The sequence below is a fragment of the Schistocerca piceifrons genome, chromosome 5 (assembly GCF_021461385.2).
Source record: "Schistocerca piceifrons isolate TAMUIC-IGC-003096 chromosome 5, iqSchPice1.1, whole genome shotgun sequence".
Lineage (NCBI taxonomy): Eukaryota > Metazoa > Arthropoda > Insecta > Orthoptera > Acrididae > Schistocerca > Schistocerca piceifrons.
The window spans coordinates 286680939-286700754 of NC_060142.1; the positions used below are offsets into that span (position 1 = coordinate 286680939).

General features: G+C 43.3%; 1 protein-coding gene and 1 pseudogene across 1 annotated transcript in view; one reads left to right on the forward strand and one right to left on the reverse strand.

Moving 5' to 3' along the window:
• Nucleotides 1–19816, forward strand: part of LOC124798414 (protein madd-4-like) — a 473991-nt gene that overhangs the window by 154618 nt on the left and 299557 nt on the right. The window contains exons 5-6 of the mRNA XM_047261811.1: nucleotides 1227–1356; nucleotides 5737–5839. Coding sequence (XP_047117767.1) covers nucleotides 1227–1356; nucleotides 5737–5839 — 233 coding nt within the window. The remainder of the gene's footprint in view (nucleotides 1–1226; nucleotides 1357–5736; nucleotides 5840–19816) is intronic.
• Nucleotides 13862–13979, reverse strand: LOC124799892 (annotated as a pseudogene).

The window sequence follows — 19816 nt, forward strand, 5'->3', positions numbered from 1 at the left end:
GACAGCACAAGGTGTCGTCTTCAGGCCCCGAACGTGACCTGCACAAAGAAACGGTTGTGGACGACATCTGCAACTACATCTACATACATAATCCGCAGTCCACCATACGGTGTGTGGCGGAGGGTACCTCGTACCACAACTAGCATCTTCCTTCCCTGTTCCACTCCCAAACAGAACGAGGGAAAAATGACTGCCTATATGCCTCTGTACGAGCCCTAATCTCTCTTATCTTATCTTTGTGGTCTTTCCGTGAAATTAAGTTGGTGGCAGTAAAATTGTACTGCAGTCACCCTCAAATGCTGGTTCTCTAAATTTCCTCACTAGCGATTCACGAAAAGAACGCCTCCTTTCCTCTAGAGACTCCCACCCGAGTTCCTGAAGCATTTCCGTAACACTCGCGTGATGATCAAACCTACCAGTAACAAATCTAGCAGCCCGCCTCTGAATTGCTTCTATGTCCTCCCTCAATCCAACCTGATAGGTATCCCAAACGCTCGAGCAGTACTCAAGAATAGGTCGTATTAGTGTTTTATAAGCGGTCTCCTTCACAGATGAACCACATCTTCCCAAAATTCTTCCAATGAACCGACGACGATTATCCGCCTTCCCCACAACTGCCATTACATGCTTGTCCCACTTCATATCGCTCTGCAGTGTTACGCCAGGTTACGTTCGGGGTCTGAAGATTATACCACATGGTGTCGAAAGTGGTAGCATGTTTTAAAAACAAGAAACGACGTTAGATTCAAATACAGCCACTGATTTTGTCGTTATCATTCAAGTACTACGTGTCCGACTGCAGTCCCATTTGATGGATTACCAGAGATTGTCGTATATGGCGTTAGCGTGAGCACCAGTGACGTCACAGAAGGCAGCGCGGCTGTTTCAGGACTGCAGCAGCAATAACACGGCAGCCATCACTTGACAGTGGCCAAGGAGCGCTCGGGTTAAAGCTCGTGGACTTTAAATCACCTGACGTGCCTGGAAGTCCTAGAGAATTTTATCAGTATTTATCGCCACGAAACCATGTATTCGCATACTATTCCTCACTTTCTGTCCGAAGCGAGGCCACGATCGAGGCAAAATGTGGCAATGCACGGTATTGGCGTGGTGTCTTGTGGTTGTTTAGTAGTGTGTACCCGGTGTGTTGAGAACGATGTTGAGTGCCTGCGGGCCGGTGGAGTGAGTTTTCTTGTGGGTGCTGAGAGGAGTGGCGTGTGGTGCAGGGCGCAAGATGTCCCGGACGGTGTGTCGCAACCGGGTGACGGGCGCCGAGGCGGATGAGCAGCTGTGCAACGCGTCGCAGCGGCCGCCCCGCCTCCTGCTGCCCTGCAACACCCATCGCTGCCCCGCCAAGTGAGTACTCCACACACCACACAACATACACAAGTAACTGCTCAAAATAACACGTTATTTGCACAGATGGTGTTCTTTTGATTGGAAGCTCATTCTCAGTAATCCTTTCAACATTACATTAATACTTGTTCCGTAGATCATGAATACGACATTTCGTAGTGATATGGATTGTCTCAGTTTAACATAAGTTTTCATTGCTTCATATTGTTGCCACTCAAAAATTCTTTTAATTTGATTTTAAATATTGGTTGCCTACCTGTCAGACTCTTAATGCAATTTGGCAAATGAGGAAAGATTTTGAGGCAGCATAATTCACCCCTTTCTGTGCCGAAGTCAGATTTAACCCAGAATAGTGAAGTTCATACTTTCTTCTAGTGTTGCAGCTATGCACTTCGCTGTTGTTTTTGAACTGGGAGGGGTTATTACACTACTGGCTATTAAAATTGCTACACCAAGAAGAAATGCAGATGATAAACGGGTATTCATTGCACAAATATATTATACTAGAACTGACATGTTATCACATTTTCACGCAATTTGGGTGCATAGATCCTGAGAAATCAGTACCCAGAACAATCACCTCTGGGCATAATAACGGCCTTGATACGCCTGGGCATTGAGTCAAACAGAGCTTGGATGGGGTGTACAGGTACAGCTGCCCATGCAGCTTCAACGCGATACCACAGATCATCACGAGTAGTGCCTGGCATATTGTGACGAGCCAGTTGTTCGGCCACCATTGACCAGATGTTTCAATTGGTGAGAGATTTGGAGAAACGCTGGCCAGGGCAGCAGTCGAACATTTTCTGTATCCGGAAAGGCCCGTACGGGACCTGCAACATGCGGTCGTGCATTATCCTGCTGAAATGTAGGGTTTCGCAGGGATCGAATGAAGGGTAGAGCCACGGTTCTTAACACATCTGAAATGTAGTGTCCAAGAGCTGACCGAGACGTCTAACCAATGGCACCCCATACCATCACGCATGTATGGTGACGACGAATACATGCTTCCAATGTGCGTTCACTGCGATGTCGCCAAACACGGATGCGACCATCAAGATGCTGTAAACACAAGATGGATTCATCCGAAAAAAAATGACGTTTTGCCATTCGTGCACCCAGGTGCGTCGTTGAGTACACCATCGCAGGCGCTCCTGTCTGTGATGCGGCGTCAAGGGTAACCGCAGCCGTGGTCTCCGAGCTGATAGATAGCCCATGCTGCTGCAAACGTCGTCGAACTGTTCGTGCAGATGGTTGTTGTCTTGCAGACGTCCCCATCTGTTCACTCAGGGATCGAGACGTGGCTGCACGATCCGTTACAGCTATGCGGATAAGATGCCTGTCATCTCGATTGCTAGTGATACGAGGCCGTTGGGATCCAGCACGGAGTTCCGTATTACCCTCCTGAACCCACCGATTCCATATTCTGCTAACAGTCATTGGATCTCGACCAACGCGAGCAGGAATGTCACGATACGAGAAACCGCAATCGCGATAGGCTACAATCCGACCTTTATAAAAGTCGGAAACGTGATGGTACGCATTTCTCCTCCTTACACGAAGCAGCACAACAATGTTTCACCAGGCAACGCCGGTCAACTGCTGTTTGTGTATGAGAAATCGGTTGGAAACTTTCATCATGCCAGCACGTTGTAGGTGTCGCCACCGTCGCCAGTCTTGTGTGAATACTCTGAAAAGCTAATCATTTGCATATCACAGCATCTTCTTCCTATCGGTTAAATTTCGCGTCTGTAGCACGTCATCTTCGAGGTGTAGCAATTTTAATGGCCAGTAGTGTAATAACAAATTTCATAAGTGAATGTCGGCAAGATGATCTTGGGTGGCCTTCAGCTATTATTCTAATTACATCCTTTTTCCCAATCAATATTTTTCTCTTAATGATGAATTAGTCCAAAATATGATCCTGTATGAAAGCAGTGAATGAAAATAGGCATAGTAGGCTAATTTACTGATATCATCAAAATTTGCAATAATCCTAATAGCATAAGCAGCTAAACCCGACCTTTTTAGCAGATTATCAATGTGTTTCATCCGATTCAATTTCTCATCAGTGCATACACCCAGAAATTTTGAGTATTCTGCTTTAGCAACAGACTTCTGTTCAAAGTCTATATTTATCAATGCTGTTATGTCATTCACTGTGCAGAATTGTATATACCGTGTTTTCTCAAAATTTAATCAGAGTTCATTTGCAGGGAACCACTGAATAATCTTCTGAAAGATGTTGTTTACAATTTCTTCAGCTAATTCTTGTTTGTTGACTCTCGTTACTATACTTGTGTCATCAGCAAACAGAACTAGCTTTTCACCCTCAAGAATATACAATGGCAAGTCAATATATATTAAGAACAATAAGGGACCCAAGACTGAACCCTATGGGACACCATATTTGATACTTCCCCAGCTAGAGGAATCTGCTGATTTTTTCAGACTATCTTTACTGTTAATTTCAACCTTCTGCAGCCTTCCAGTTAAACATTAATTAAACAATTGATGCACTGTCCCACTCATACTTTGATACTTAAGCTCATCTAGAAGAATTTGATGATTCACACAGTCAAAAGCCTTTGAGAGACCACAGTATACCCCAATGGATGATGATCGGTTATTCAGAGCAGTTAATATTTGATCAGTGAAAGCTTATCGAAAATTTTCTATTGAAAAACGGTTCTGAAAAACAAACTGAAGTTTTGTTAGTACTTCATTTTTACAAATATGTGAAGATATTCTTGAATACATTTTTTTCCAACAATTTTGGATAAAGCTGTCAGAAGTGAGATTGGACGGTAGTTGTTAGCATCAGTTCTATCCCCTTTTTTATGCAGTAGTTTAACAATAGCTTATTCCAGTCTACCTGGAAAAATGCCCTGTTTCAGTGAGCTGTTACATATGTGGCTGAAAATCCTACTTATCTGTTGAAACAAGCTTTAGCATTTGGAACTGCCATCGATTCCATGCGAAGTTTTACTTTTCAGTGAAATGATTATTTTCCTCAGGGCAGCCACCTGTGTAATGGAGGCAAAAGTAAACTAGCATTCTCGATGCAGGTAAATAGTAGCTGGGACATCTCAGCTTTCGTACACTGCTTAGTGTGTAAGTATGGCCCGAAGGGTCATTTGAACTGTAGACTACATACACATTGTCAGTTTGCAGCAGGAAAGTATGACACTACCAACACATTACACGAGGTCGAGAATTCATAGTTACTTTCCGAAATTTGCAAATAGCCAAGAAATGTCATTTTCAGGTGATCCGATTGGAACTAGCCCATGAACATCACCGAGAGTTAATAGTATCAGATAGTAACGCAGAATTAAATTGATTTTTTTAATAAATGTTACTTACCTTCAGGGGTTGGATCAGTAGTTTTCCGGGTATGATCTTCTTCACTGATAATCTGAATGCAGTTTACTTTCGATCTTCTGTTTTATTAAGTGAATTACCATAACATCTGAATAAGTCTGTTCATTTACACATTTCTAAATCACTATAAATTATACATTGCGTGTTCTGACGCAAACTAAACAATTTCAACATCTGCGTACTGCAGGTACTGATACCAAAAAGCAAAGAGAGTACCTGACTCACAACTGCTTTGAACTGAACTGCCGAGCACTGTCGCCTAAACGTATAAGTATGGTTGTAACAATTACAATCTTACAACTTGTGGTATTGAAGAAAGTTCATGTAATTATAACACACAAAGAAAGCACACCAAAGATGAACAACAGCACGAAAAATTTAAGTTTAAGACATTCAAAACCACTACTCTCGATATAATATTTCAAAATTAATAACACATTAAGTAAATTCTTTCGACTACTGCACAGATGACAACAAAACATAAACTCAAGCCGACCTGTACAAACTCATTTCCACAACTACTATAGTTTCAGGTGAGAAAACGAAACTAGCCTAAAATAGAAAAACAACCATGAACTTTGCGTAATATCTATACAGAAATAAATTGACTCACAGAAGATGACACCAGCTCTGGAAACATGTTTGGGTAAATATAAAAATAAATACACTATATTCTGGAGAAGACGGAAACAATGTCAACAAAAGCTTATAACACTTGAATGATGATTTATAAAAGCTGTGGAGCGCATCCAACAAAAAATATTTTTTTATGTGCAGTCAATCAAGCACGGTATGGAGGCTTGCGGAGCAAGAATGTAGAAGTAGATCTCATAGTTCTACGAGACTATTTCCAGCCTTGATATAGCTGGACTGTAATGGTCAAGTCTCAGTGAGAAAAAGTATGAGATATAATGATACGGTGTCGAATCTACCAGAGGTAAGGCACACAGAAGGTAGTGCCGCCAGCAGAATTTGCCTGTGTTGATTCTGTTGCAGGTGGGTGCCCGATCCTTGGGGACCGTGTTCTGTCAGCTGCGGGGGCGGACACACCCACAGGATTGTTCGCTGCCTGCAGGACATCAACGGGACCACCATACAGGTACGTTCGAACTCTCTCTGCGGCAGCAGGGCAGAGATGAGAGGCGCAGCTAAAAGCCACTGGGGCGTCAAATGAAAGCCAGGTCCACACATGCAACTGAAGTGACATCACGCTTAAAATTATACTGCCTCTCTCAGTATGGCGTCAGTTGAAATCACGTGAGTGGACATAACTTTCATCGAGCGGATTGTGGCGGTGAAGTTGCGCCAATGGCTAGATGTGCTCAGCTAGTGCCGATGCGTCCAGATAGGTGACGTGATTCCTACTCACTCTGTTTTCTTCATCGATTTCTTTGTCACTGGTGACCCCACTACCCCTCCTCACATATCGTACATTTACCATCATTCCGTTACTAGAATCCTAGATCGGATACGTTCTGCATTTTGGCTGTAGTTTTGGTAAAGCTAAAGCTTTCTTCGTGTCCTTCTCATTTCAATAATACGACTTTGAACAAAGTACCGTGTAACCTGTGCCGTATCCATGCTTACTCTGCATTTAAATGGAGATTAAAGCATTTTCACATTAATTGAATTTTCCATTGGTGCCTGATAGAACACGATGAAAATATTAAAAAGGAAAACACTTCATAATGTTATGCAAAATTATATTTATTTGGTCACAAACTCGCCTTTCGCTTCCCGGGTCATGTACAGGTGACAACCGAATGTCGCAAACACAGATAAACGTGATATGGGACTTACACAGATATTATTTATATAAAAGATAACAAAAATGACATAGAGTGCTTACAAAAGCAAACATTACATTTTTTTGTCACACAGGCATAATTACATTACATATAAAACAGGTAAACAAACTTAACATGTGCAGATACATTTAACAATTGATGAGGAATATGATGAATTCACTGTCTGTGTCGAGTGTTTGTTACGAAAACTTAATTTATAAAAGGAGAAAATGGAACTGAGACTGATCATTTAACACTAGACTGGCATTCTATGTCATGTGCCCACTGGTTTCCAGTGTTTCTACTAGGGTCATCTTTCATTAAGAAATAAACATTCAACCTTTGCTTATTACCTTTTTAACAGAAAACTATTGATGTGATGTATAATGCGCAGTTTTACATTCTGTTAATAAAAGCAGAAAGAGGATCTTACTGAAAATCAACAAGCACATGACACAGACTGTCAGCCTAGTGTACAACGATCAAACCCAATTTCCACTTTCCCTTTTGTTGAATTAAGTTTCCGTTAAAAACATTAGATTCAAACTCTGAATTCATCTTACTTCTCATCAATAATTTTTAAATGGATCTCCACATAAAAAAATGTTTACCTCTTTTTTAGTTAGTGTAATTATTTTATGTGACAAAAAGTGTAATGTTGTCCTATGTAAACACTCTGTCACTTTTTTATCTTCTGTACCTATCATATCTGTGTAAGTCGCACATCATGTCCATTTGTGTTTGCGACATTCAGCTGTCACCTGAAGATGGCTTGGGACGCCGAAAGCTGGATCGACCAAATAAATATAATTTTGCAGATCATTAGGAAGGGTCTTCCTTTTTGAACTTAGTGCATTATCTTTTATTACATGCAGGAGTCAAATAATATCAGGGAAATCAAGTGCTTCCTGCTCAAAGGAACCATTCTGGCGTTTTCTTAAAGCGAATTAGGAAAACGACAGAGAAGCTGACTGGCTGGGCGACCGTTTCCAGTGCGATGCCACCGAAGCGAGCTGAGTGTCTTACCAGCGCACCACACTTCGCCTGGTGTTAGACGTTGCCCACAAAAGGATGGAACGAAATGACACAAATCGTCTTGGGAAAAACTTTCACAGAAACGTGCGCAGCGGACAAAAATTAGTCACTCCTGGTACACTTGGCGCTAATAGAGTGCTACACCGTCTCTAGCTTCAATAATGACCTTAGCTGGTGGGGAAGACAGTCCATACACTGATGGGCCTAAACACTGTGACCACATGCTTCGTAGCATGTTGGTCCACTTTTGTAATGCAATACGCCAGCTATCCTGCAGGCCATGGATTCGATACACCCCTGGAAGGTTTCCAAAGAAACGTGACACCAGCTTACGCAGTTCCCGTAATTTGCAAGAAGATTCAGTTTCTGCTTTTTGGATTTAAGCTAACTCTCTGCAGAATGCGTTATTTACATGGGCATTCCCTCTCTTGTGTTAACACAAACCACAAACCTTCAAGACCGTACAACAATAAGCAGTCATTTCTAACAACTGTCAGAACTCTCACACTGTGTAGGGGTCGCCCAGTCCCTAACTGGACACCACTACTGTTTCGTCGGATGAAGGCCGATGAACCAGTGTGACATCGTCGAACGCAGTAAAACAAGGTTAAATATTATTTCCTTTATTCTCAGAACATATCTTGCAGCCTTGTCCTCTGTGGTCGCTGGTGGCTTCGTAAGCCAGAGTGGCATTTGCTGAATACGGAGACAAACTCGGGACTGCTGAAGCTCGCTGCATCAGCCCCGAGCGCAGGCCGGTGACACGGAGGGTGGCGGGTTGCCTATCTGTTGGCACTTCCCGTCGGCTGGTTGGCTACATATGAGGAAGTGACCAAGGCGCGTGTCTTCTGGCTCACACGCCGTCCTTATACGCCTCTGTCACTGCCTGTGTTGTCCAGATGCACCGTGATGTCAGATGGCGAGATGCCATGTTGAATACTTATCCTGGCACACTGGTTCGGTAGACCGTCTAACCCGATGATGCTAAATTTTCAGAGCAGTTGGTGCCCCGAGTGGGAACCGTGTTGGTAGACCCATAGCCTACCCATCACTGGCGGCTTCAGTACTGGATGCTGTTTCATAGTCATCTGTGACTATCAATCAGTGGTCAGCTCATCAGGCAGCAAGAGTATGACCAATACTGGAACAAACTCAAACAAGAGGTTACGATATAATAATTAGAGACTCGAGTCCCAACAACATGAACGGCATCAACTCGACTGGTCGACAGACTGTAGGCTAGCAGAGTGGAGTATTTATGACGCTGAGGAGTGGTTTTACTGTACATCATCATTTGTATGGCCGAATTGGACTCGCTCATTACATCAGCAGTCTTGGTTTTTGCTATATTGGCCTAATCAATTTGTTTCAGTATCATAACTGCTTCGTCAAATCCCTGGTTGGCGTTCTTGCGTCCTACCTAATACTCCATACATAAAGTTAGGAGAGTAACAGAGGCAGGTTCGTCAGCAAATGTCTTACTCTCTACCGCTGAGCTTGCTCGCACTCACACACGGAAGTATTGATGTCGCACTCTTACACGGAAGTGTTGATGTCGCACTCTCGGTGATCAACTAACCGTGTCGAACTGTTTACGCCTAGTGGCCGTCTCGTGTTGATACATCCATGTCCGCAGCTCGTGGTCGTGCGGTAGCGTTCTCGCTTCCTGCGCCCGGGTTCCCGGGTTCGATTCCCGGCGGGGTCAGGGATTTTCTCTGCCTCGTGATGACTAGGTGTTGTGTGATGTCCTTAGGTTAGTTAGGTTTAAGTAGTTCTAAGTTCTAGGGGACTGATGACCATAGATGTTAAGTCCCATAGTGCTCAGAGCCATTTAAACCATTTTTTTTACATCCATGTGCTTGAGCGAGGCCGGACTGTAGGGACTTCGAAAAATTTTCTCTCTCCTTTTCCTTTCTATCTTAATGCATGACAGTTGAGATGGAAGTGGCAAGAAACACAATGTGATTCACCAGGTCTGCCAAATCACCTTCATTTCCTAGAGGTAGCTTTCTGAGCTGAGGATATTGTGTGTTAATTCCTTATACATATATCGATTTTTTTCAGCAGTTAAATCTGCAAAATACTTAAGCCAAAGAGGTGTAACTGATATACACTGTTTCCAAGTATTTTGATAAGATAGAGGTTAATGTGTTACAAGAAAAATGAGCATAACAGATGAAACTGACGTCATTTTCCACCATGGCACCCACGGCTTAGCAGTGAACACTTTGACATCTTTTATAACAAAAATGTTTCACTCTACAGCAGAATTTCGGCTGTTTAGAAACTTCCCGGCAGATTAAAACTTTGCACCGGGTGAGGATATGTGCAAAACGTATGCAGGAGAACTCTGTGAGGTTTGGGAGGTAGAAGATGTAGCGGCGGAAGTAGAGCTGTGAGGGCGGCTCGAGGGTCGTGGCTGGGTGGCTCAGTCGGTTGAATGTATATACACAAAAGGCAAAGTTTCCGGGTTCGAATTCCGGTTGGGCACATTCTTAATCTGCCAGGAAGTTTCAAGTCTTAGTTGCTCTGTCCTACGCAACACAATTTTTTTGTAACGCCTCTCATTGAGCTTTGCTGAACCTTTCTGAGATGATAAACTTTTTCTTTGGGTCATCTGTCTTCTTAGTGGTTTTATTCGGCATTCCTCCTATGCCAATTTCTGCTCTCTTCGTCTCAGTGTAGCACTTGCACGCAACGTCCACAATTATTTTTTGGAAATGCTCCATTTACCGTCTTCTGCTACAGTTTTCATCCTTTACGGCTCCTCAACTACTCATCACTAATCCTACAGCTCTACACGAATCTTCCCTGTTGTTGTTGTTGTTGTTGTTGTGGTCTTCAGTCCAGAGACTGGTTTGACGCAGCTCTCCATGCTACTCTATCCTATGCAACCTTCTGCATCTCCCAGTACATTCTGCAACCTACAGCCTTCTGAATCTGCTCTGTGTTCATCTCTTGGTCTCCCTCTTCCCTGTATCTTCCATTAATTTACGTGATAACACCAAAATGGTCGAAATTTGCTGATTATGTTAGACATATACCCTTTTGACTAGACCGAGCGAGGTGGTGCAGTGGTTAGCACACTGGACTCGCAAGCGTCAGGACGATGGTTCAAACCGGCGTTCAGCCATCCTGATATAGGTTTTCCGTGATTTCCCTAAATCCCTTCAGGCAACTGGCGGGATGGCTCCTTGGAAAGTGCACGGCCGACTTCCTTTCCCATCCTTCCCTAATCCGATGGGACCGATGACCTTGCTGTATGATCCTCTCCCCAAAACAAACCAACCAACTTATCAACTTTTGACTAATAAGTAAAGCCCAATAAAGACTAACTCCAGACTGGAAAAGGAAAATGCCGAAAGTGCGAAATGACAAAACGTAAGGAAACATGGAAAAAACATGACAGATTCACATTACAAACCATAATTTTTAACGTCTGACTTCCGTTTGCAAAAGTGTAATAAGTTAAGAATTTAAAAATATATAGAAATGTAGCTGTAGGTAAAAACGTAAGTGCCACGCTTCCCTACCAAGGAAGCACTTCTTTTTGATCCGCAACAGAGAATACAGTACTGACGTTACTGGCGCAGCGGGAAGTAAAATTCCCTGTATTTCACTTCAAGAAAATCGACTCTGGCTAATAGGTCCTTCTTTCTTTTCAGCACTCAATTTGTTGGCCAATAGAAAACGAGAAATATTTCCTGGGATGGAAGGTCATGCACTTTTGGATCCCAAAATTACACGATATTTCGTTTTATTTCATTATTCTGCACAATACGCACTTAAATTCTAATGATTTTTAACTTTCTGAGCAACAGCTGTCCCTTTGTTACCTGACGGCTTTCTTTGAATTCTCAGCTCATTAATTTTCTTTATATTTCTAACCTTGGCTTTTCTTTCCATAACAAAGCACTGAACACAAAAGATTGACGTCGAAAATGAGTAAAATGTACTATTGCTTGCTGCTTGTAGGAAATCGAGCGAGAACAGGTTATAACATGCTTACCATCGAGATCAGACACGATCGGCACTTTTCAGCGTTCCTCACGTCACGAACTAAGAAACTTACATACTACTAAATTCAGTGGAAATATTTTGAAATACAACGAGGCTTCTCTGGTATTTCTAACCAGTGACAAGTTATTAGCTATGGCTCATTCAGCGGTTTCCAGGAAACAAACGGAAATACTCTTTTTTGGCACTTTCAGCGTTTCCCAGTTCCAGTCTTCAACTGACGTCATGCAAGTACGTTTACAGAGGCTGTGGGCCCCAGATGTAAGGAATTATAAACAGCAACGCAGTTACTGAAGAGCGAAAATGCAGCAAGAAGCGGCTGAGAGCTGTGTTTGCGAGATCGGTTGTACGCGTCTGTTAGCCCCGGCCGGGTCGGTTTACCCGTCTCGCTGCTAGTTGTTTCTTGTGGCTGGCGTGCTGCCACGGCGCGACTGCTGCCCCCTGGGGATAGGCAACCCGCACTGCACCAAGGCCTGCCGCAGTGCATCTCCGCAATCCTACGGCCTAAGCAGCCACTAGCTCTCCTAAGACACAGTCAACTTTCTGACCCGTGCGCCATTAGTTCGCAGCTCTAGTGCTGTTAACGCACACGCTGTCATGTACACTATTCTGCATCCGCACGCTTATTCCCACCGTTCTACCTTCACCTGCGCATGATCTGCATCTTCTTCTGTCGACACTCTCTGTTCACAGTTCTGTAATTTTTTACGGCCGCCTCATAGCTCTTGGCCAGACTCTATTTATATTACTCGCAAAAATGTCTGGCCTGATGGTCTTCTGGTGAGGTTGTAGCGGTAACACTGACCACGTTAAACGGCTATCGATGCTAACGTTAAACCTCTGCGAGGGATTTTTGAGAAAGTTGCGACCTTCAGATAACCTAATGGGAACAGAAAAATCAAACTGCGATTCGTTCCCGAAACACTCCAGCAGATTATAACCAACAGTAAAGAGGTGGGTCAGGAACAGACGTTCTCCCAGCACAAAAGCAAATTGGTACTGGTTGGTCATCCTGAGCTCATTAGCCAGAATCATCGGGAATCTCTACCATCTTTAATATCAACTTCTCTCTCTCTGCAAAGGGTCTAGGGGTAAAAATACCTAAAATTCTAAATTGGATTGAGCACGTAACTGCAATGTACAAGAAGGATTCATTATCTCTCCATTCCCTACAAAAATATATATAGCTCTTCCCTCTTGACCTGAAAAGGGAAGTTGTACTAACACTTACACTTCCAGTTATTGGTTGTAGCTATGTTATCCTGCAAGGAATTTCTTAGGGAAGCTGACATTGCCTGGAACTGATTATGAACGCGTATTATCGATACATCTGTAACGTTCGACTCTTTGGTCATGTTTCTGCATCGTACGCGCTGCTGACCTCGCTGCGTGCAGACAAGCGCAGAGATTTCCATACCTTCTGTCTTCTCTACCGTCGTGTCAACGTACACTGTCCCTCAATCTCTTCTCGACCTGAAGGCTCTTATGTGAACATCACGGCAGAAACACCCGTTCCGATCAGAGCAAAATGATTTCCATCTCACTCACCGTTCATCCGCTTTCTCGAAGTCCTTGTCAGCAGTAGGAAGCCGACTTATGAATCACCTCCTGCATTACTTTAGAGACCTGAATAACGTCTCCAGTTTCAGAAGACAATTGTTGACATATCTACTAAAGCAACAATAATTACTACCATTGTCCCTGTATGCACTCGTTTTCGCTGTACATCCTTTTTCCCGACCATATCTTCCTCATTTCACAATATTCTTAGCTGATGCAATCTCCTAAAAATTCCTTTCCCCAGAACTCATTATATCAGAAAACATGTGTTCTGTAGATCTATAAACTCTTTTTATATCTGCCACTACCATTATTATTATTATTATTATTATTATTATTATTATTATTATTATTATTATGTACTAAATAGTTCTTTTTCCTTGGAAATGCTTTTTTGCTATTGCCATTCTGCAGTTTATACTAATATCGGGTCAGACATCCTTTTGCATGGCGTAGTGCTGCAGCTCAGCGTGGTATGGCCTCAACAAGTCGTTGGAAATTTTAAAAAACTGAACTCCTCCCGAACAGGCCATGAAGGCCAAACGGTACCGACAGGCCACCGCGTCATCCTCCGCCCATAGGCGTCACTGGATGCGGACATGGAGGGGAATGAGGTGAGAACACCGCTCTCCCTGCCGTATGTCAGTTTCCGAGACCGGAGCCGCTACTTCTCAATCAAGTAGGTCCTCAGTTTGCCTCACAAGGGCTGAGTGCATCCCGCTTGCCAATAGCGCTCGGCAGACCGGATGGTCACCCATCCAGATGCTAGCCCAGCCCGACAGCGCTCAACTTCGGTGATCTGACGGGAACCGATGTTACCACTGTGGCAAGGCCGTTGGCAGTCGTTGGAAATCCCCCGCAGAAATATTGAGCCAAGCACCTCTATAGCAGTCCATAATTGAGAAGGTGTTATCGGTGCAGGATTATGTGCACGAACTGACCTCTCGATTACGTCCTATAAATTTTGGATGTCGAATTGTCCAGAATGTTCTTCAAACCAATCACAAACAATTATCGTGGCCCAGTGATATGGCACATTGTAATCCACAAAAATTCCATCGCTTTTTGGGAAAGTGAAGTCCATGAATGGCGGCAGATGCTCTCCAAGCAGCCGAGCATAACCACTTCCAGTCAATGACCGACATAAACGCAGCCAACACCATTAAGGAGCCTCCAGCAGCATGCACAGTGCCCTGTTGACAACCTCGGTCCAGGATTTCGCGGGTGTGCGCCACACTCGAACCCTACCATCAGCCGGCCGAAGTGGCCGTGCGGTTCTAGGCGCTGCAGTCTGGAACCGCGAGACCGCTACGGTCGCAGGTTCGAATCCTGCCTCGGACATGGATGTGTGTGTTGTCCTTAGGTTAGTTAGGTTTAAGTAGTTCTAAGTTCTAGGGGACTAATGACCTGAGAAGTTGAGTCCCATAGTGCTCAGAGCAATTTGAACCCTACCATCTGCTCTTATCAACTGAAATCGGGACTCATCTGACCAGTCCACGTCCAACTGATATGGTAATGAGCCAAGTAGAGGCGCTGCAGACGACGTCGTGATGTTAGCAAAAGGACTTGCCTCGGTCGTCTGCTGCCATAGCCCATTTTACACCAAATTTCGCCGCACTCTCCTAAGGGATGCGTTCGTCTTAGGTCCCACATTGATCTCTGCGGTTTTTTCACGCAGTGTTGCTTGTCAGTTAGCACTGACAACGCTACGCAAATGCCGCTGCTCTCGGTCGTTAAACGAAGGCCGTCGACCACTGTGTTATCAGTGGTGATAGGTAAGGCCTGAAATTTATTATTCTCGGCACACTCTGGACAATGTGTATCTTGAAATACTGAATTCCCTAACGAGTTCCGGAATGGAATGTCCCGTGCGCCTAGCTCCAACTACCTTCCCGTGTTCAAAGTCTGTTTACTCCCGTCGTGCGGCCGTATTCACGTCGGAATTATAGTTCCTCCAACGCACTGTCATTATATACCTTACATACTCAATACTACAGTGATGTGACGTGTGCATATCGCTAAGACTTTTATCACCTCAGTTTGTATCCTCTCTATTTCGGCCATCATCAGTTATTTTGCTGCCCAAATAAAAAACCCATCTAATAATCTCATGTACTTAGACTACATCCCATTACCCTTGTTCTACTATTATTGATCTTCCTCTTTCAGTCTGTTTTCAAGACACTCCATTCCGTCCATTTGCTTTTCGAACTCCTTAGCCATCTCTGACAGCTCTTCTGACAGCTCTCATCGCATACCTTAAAGTTTTTATTTCTTCTCGCTCACTTTTAATTTCTTTCGAAATTTCCCCTTCAAAGCTTCTTCATTGTACAGATTGAATAACACTGCGGATAGGCTATATCCCCGTCTCTCTCCTTTATCAATTATAACTTACCTCTCATGTCCTACGACTCTGCAATCTCGTTTCTGTACAATTTGTAAATAACTTTTCGCTCCCTGTACAACATCCCTACAAACTTCAAAATTTTAAACAAGTTATCAAGCCCACATCATCAAAAGCTTTCCCTAAGTCTACAAAAGCTATAATTGTAGGTTTCCCTTTCTTCAATCTATCTCCTAAGATAAGTCGTAGGATCAGTATCTTTCTACGTTTCTTCCCCAAGGTTGGGCTCTAGCAATTTTTCCATTCTTCTGTAAATTATCCTTGTCAATATTTTGCAACCACTACTTATTAACTTATCGTTCGGTAATATTCACACCTGTCAGCACCTGATTTTTTTGGAATTGTAACTATTGCAACGGGACCAGAACCTGCTTTCTTTGGAATTTGATTCTTCTTTAAGTCTGAGGGTATTTCGCCTGTCTCATACATCTTGCAGACCAGATGGAAGAGTTTTGTCATGGCTGGCTCTCCCAGGACTATCACTAGTCTGACGGAATGCCAGACCCCCATCACATTTAAATCACGTTTGTCTTAACTATCTGAATAATTTATTATACCTCATCACACATTTCTACAATTTCTTCATCATTTGCTGAGCTAGCTGGCATATGAGCTTATACTACTGTGGTGGGCATTGGCTTTGCGTCAAACTTGACTACAATGGTTCGACTTAAGTCTTACAGCGCTCTGTCAGATTCTTTTCGAGTATCACATCTCCTATCCCACCTTCATCTACTCTTCTTCCATTTTTGTAACATTACCTTCAAGTTAATTTCCCTTGTATAGACCCTCTGTATAATCCATCCATCTTTCAAATTTACCTTCTTTGCTTAGGAGTAATTTTCCGCCTGAGCTCTTGATATTCATGTAGCCGCTTCTCTTTCCTCCAAAGACCTCTTTAAAGTTCCTGTTGGCGGCGTCTATCTTTCCCCTAGTGAAATATGCTTCTAAACCCTTACATTTGTCCTCGTGCTATTTTCACTTCCTGTCAGTCTCAGTTTTAGACGTTCCTTTTCGCCCGCTTTATTTGCTGCGTTTTTATACACTGGAGCGCCAAAGCAACTGGTATAGGCATGCGTGTTCAAATACTGAGGTAAGTAAACAGGCAGAATTCGGCGCTGACGTCGGCAACGCCTATGTAAGACAACAAGTGTCGGCGCAGCTGTTAGATCGGTTACTGTTAGTACAATGTCAGGCTATAAAGATTGAAGTGAGTTTGAACGTTGTGTTATAGTCGGCACACAAGCAGTGGCACACAGCATCTCCGAGGTAGTGATGAAGCAGGGATTTCCCGCACGACCATTTCACTAGTGTACCGTGAATATCAGGAATCCGGTAAAACATCAAATGTACGACATCTCTACGGCCGGAAGAAGATCCTGCAAGACGGGACCAACGACGACTGAAGAGAATCGTTCACCGTGACGAGCTCTGATTTCACTTATTTTATCTTGGTGATCGTTCCTCCCTATGTAGGTCGGTGTCAACAAAATATTTTCGCATTCGGAGGAGAATTTAATTAATGAATTCAATATCACTTGTGTTGTCCAAGGATTTCTACGATGCCTTGTCTGTTTTGCCTATTTGAGCCTTTACTATTTCATCTCTCAAAGCTGCTCATTTGTCCTCTGCTGTATTTCTTTCCTCTTTCATTCTTTTCCCCCAGTCACATTCACCTACAATTTTTCAACCTCTTCGTTTTCCCTGCCATCGAATTCCATTTCCCCAGCACATTTACATTTCTATTTCCCTTAACTATCTGAATAATTTCTTATATCTTATCATTGTACATTTCTTCCACATCTTCATCATTTGCGGATCTAACTGGCACATGAACTTATAGCACTGCGGTTGGTGTTGGCTTTGCGTCTGACTAAGATAATACGTTCACTATGCTGTTCATCGTAGTTTACCCTCATTGTTATTTATTCATTATTAAACGCTCTCCTGCACTACCCCTATTTGACTTTGTATTTAAAACCCTGTATTCATCTGACTAGAAGTCCTCCTAATGCTACTATATCTAACTTCCATCTGTCTACTTCCCTTTTTAAATTTTCTAACCTAGCTGCGCGATTAAGGAATCTTTAACATTCCATACTCCCATTCTTAGAACGCCAGTTTTGTTTCTCTTGATGATGATATCCTTCCGGAGATCTGAACGAGGGACTATTTTACCTCTGGAATATTTTGCCCAAGAGGGTGCCATAATCATTTAAGCACACAGTAGAGCTGCATGTCCCTGAGAACAATTACGGCTGTAGTTCCTTTTCCCTTGCTTTCAGCTGTTCGCAGCACCGTCGCAGAAAAACTGTTTTGATTGATGTTACAAGGCCAGATCAGTCAATTGGCCAAGCTGCTGCCCCTCTTCAGGAATCACACGTTTGTCTGGTCTCTCAACAGATGCCCCTTCGTTGTGGTTGCACCTGCGGTACGACTGTCCGTATCACTGAGGCATGCAAGCCATCCCACCAATGCCAAGGTCCTCGGTTCATGGAGGAGAATTTCCTACCATCGACTAAAGCTACAATAGGAACGGCGAATTTTGCTACAGTGTAAATTTTACTATTGGCTGTTTCTATTGTCGAATTTTCTAAGAAAAGTGATAACGAATTAGTAGCTGTAAGCATCATTATTCAACATAAAACCATGAATTTCGATTTCACCAATCCCTTTTGTTACGCCCCTTCTCAGTTTTTACTTTTATAGACATGCAGTACTTAGCTGTTGACCGGTGATACGGGGGCATCTGGTTGATGGCACTATCGACTTCGCTTAGCGCTCAAATTGTATGTGAACGCAGGTGTGTTATCAGCAGTGCTTCATGCGAGAGCGATTTGCTCCCCTCATTGTCCATCGGTGGAGTCATTGTGCTGGGAGTCGATGGCCGGAGCTTGCTTCCTCCGCTCCGCGCATAACGTCATAATTCGCTCTTCTTCTTGTGAACAGACTGTACCTAGGTCTGTGGGGATATGCGATTCCCCGCCTAGCGCTGTCAACACTATAAATATCACATAAGCATTATTACGCTTCTTAAGTAGCTAAACCTTCCTTGCACAGTTGTCAAAAGATTAGATCCTTCATATAAACCAAAATAGCTCTTCTTCTTTCAGAAAAAATGACTTAATTACTTGTTTTGTACAATATACTCACAACTTAGCTCCATGAATTAAATTCCATTTTTAACAATGGCGCTGTTGATTCTCCTCGATACCAATGATTCAGCGCGGAGGTTTGCATACACTTTGTCTATTCAAGGTATTCCAGTTTCTGCTGGTTAATGAGCAAGGAAACGAGATTTAAACAGAAACTTACATGGTAGGACATTCGAAAGACTCCAGATTATTTCGCAGTTTTGGAGATTTTTTTTTGGGGGGGGGGGAGAGGGGGAGAGGAGGCGAGTGACAAAAACCTTTGGGAAATTTCTGGGGAAGAAACTTTCGCTACTGGAGAAATTGGGTAAATATTTTACCTGCCTATTGTTACTATTTTAATTCAAACAACACATGTTTTTATAGATATTCTCTCTCTCTCTCTCCCTCTCTCTGTCTCTCTCTTCAAATCGCAGTGGTTAGACACTGGACTCGCATTCGGGAGGACGACGGTTCAATCCCGCGTCCGGCCATCCTGATTAAGGTTTTCCGTGATTTCCCTAAATCATCCCAGGCAAATGCCGGGATGGTTCCTCTGAAAGGGCACGGCCGACTTCCTTCCCTAATCCGATGAGACCGATGACCACGCTGTCTGGTCTCCTTCCCCAAACAACCAACCAACCATCTCTTCAAATCGATTGATTCACTTTCCTTTTTGTCATCTCTGATGTTGCAAGGTATCGATACAGTAGAAGTGTCGCACATTTCGGTGTGAGGACATGTTCAAGCCTTGCCAGCCGAAGCTGACAGTCCTTGCAATGTGTGATACAAAAGTTTTACTTCTCCCCTACGGAGTCGAAGAGAGACGTGTTTTTATGTGATTTACACTTTTGTAGGAGTAAAAAGTAGTAAGCAGTGATTTCGGCCGCCGTTTGACAAGTAGTTGCGATTTCTCCAAAATGAAGCATAACAATGTAGAGGTTTTGTTGTTGCGCGTTGGGTACATTTCTGCCTCTTCTCTTGCATTCAACAAATAAATTATTTATTACGAACACAAAAGTAAAAAATTTGAGGGTTTGAATTTGCGTTTTGAAGTGGTTGTTTTGTGGGCGTTTTGATTGTTGTTGCATCTCCGCGTTTTTTAATTGTTACGCTATACTAACTGAAAGTGAGGAAGGACG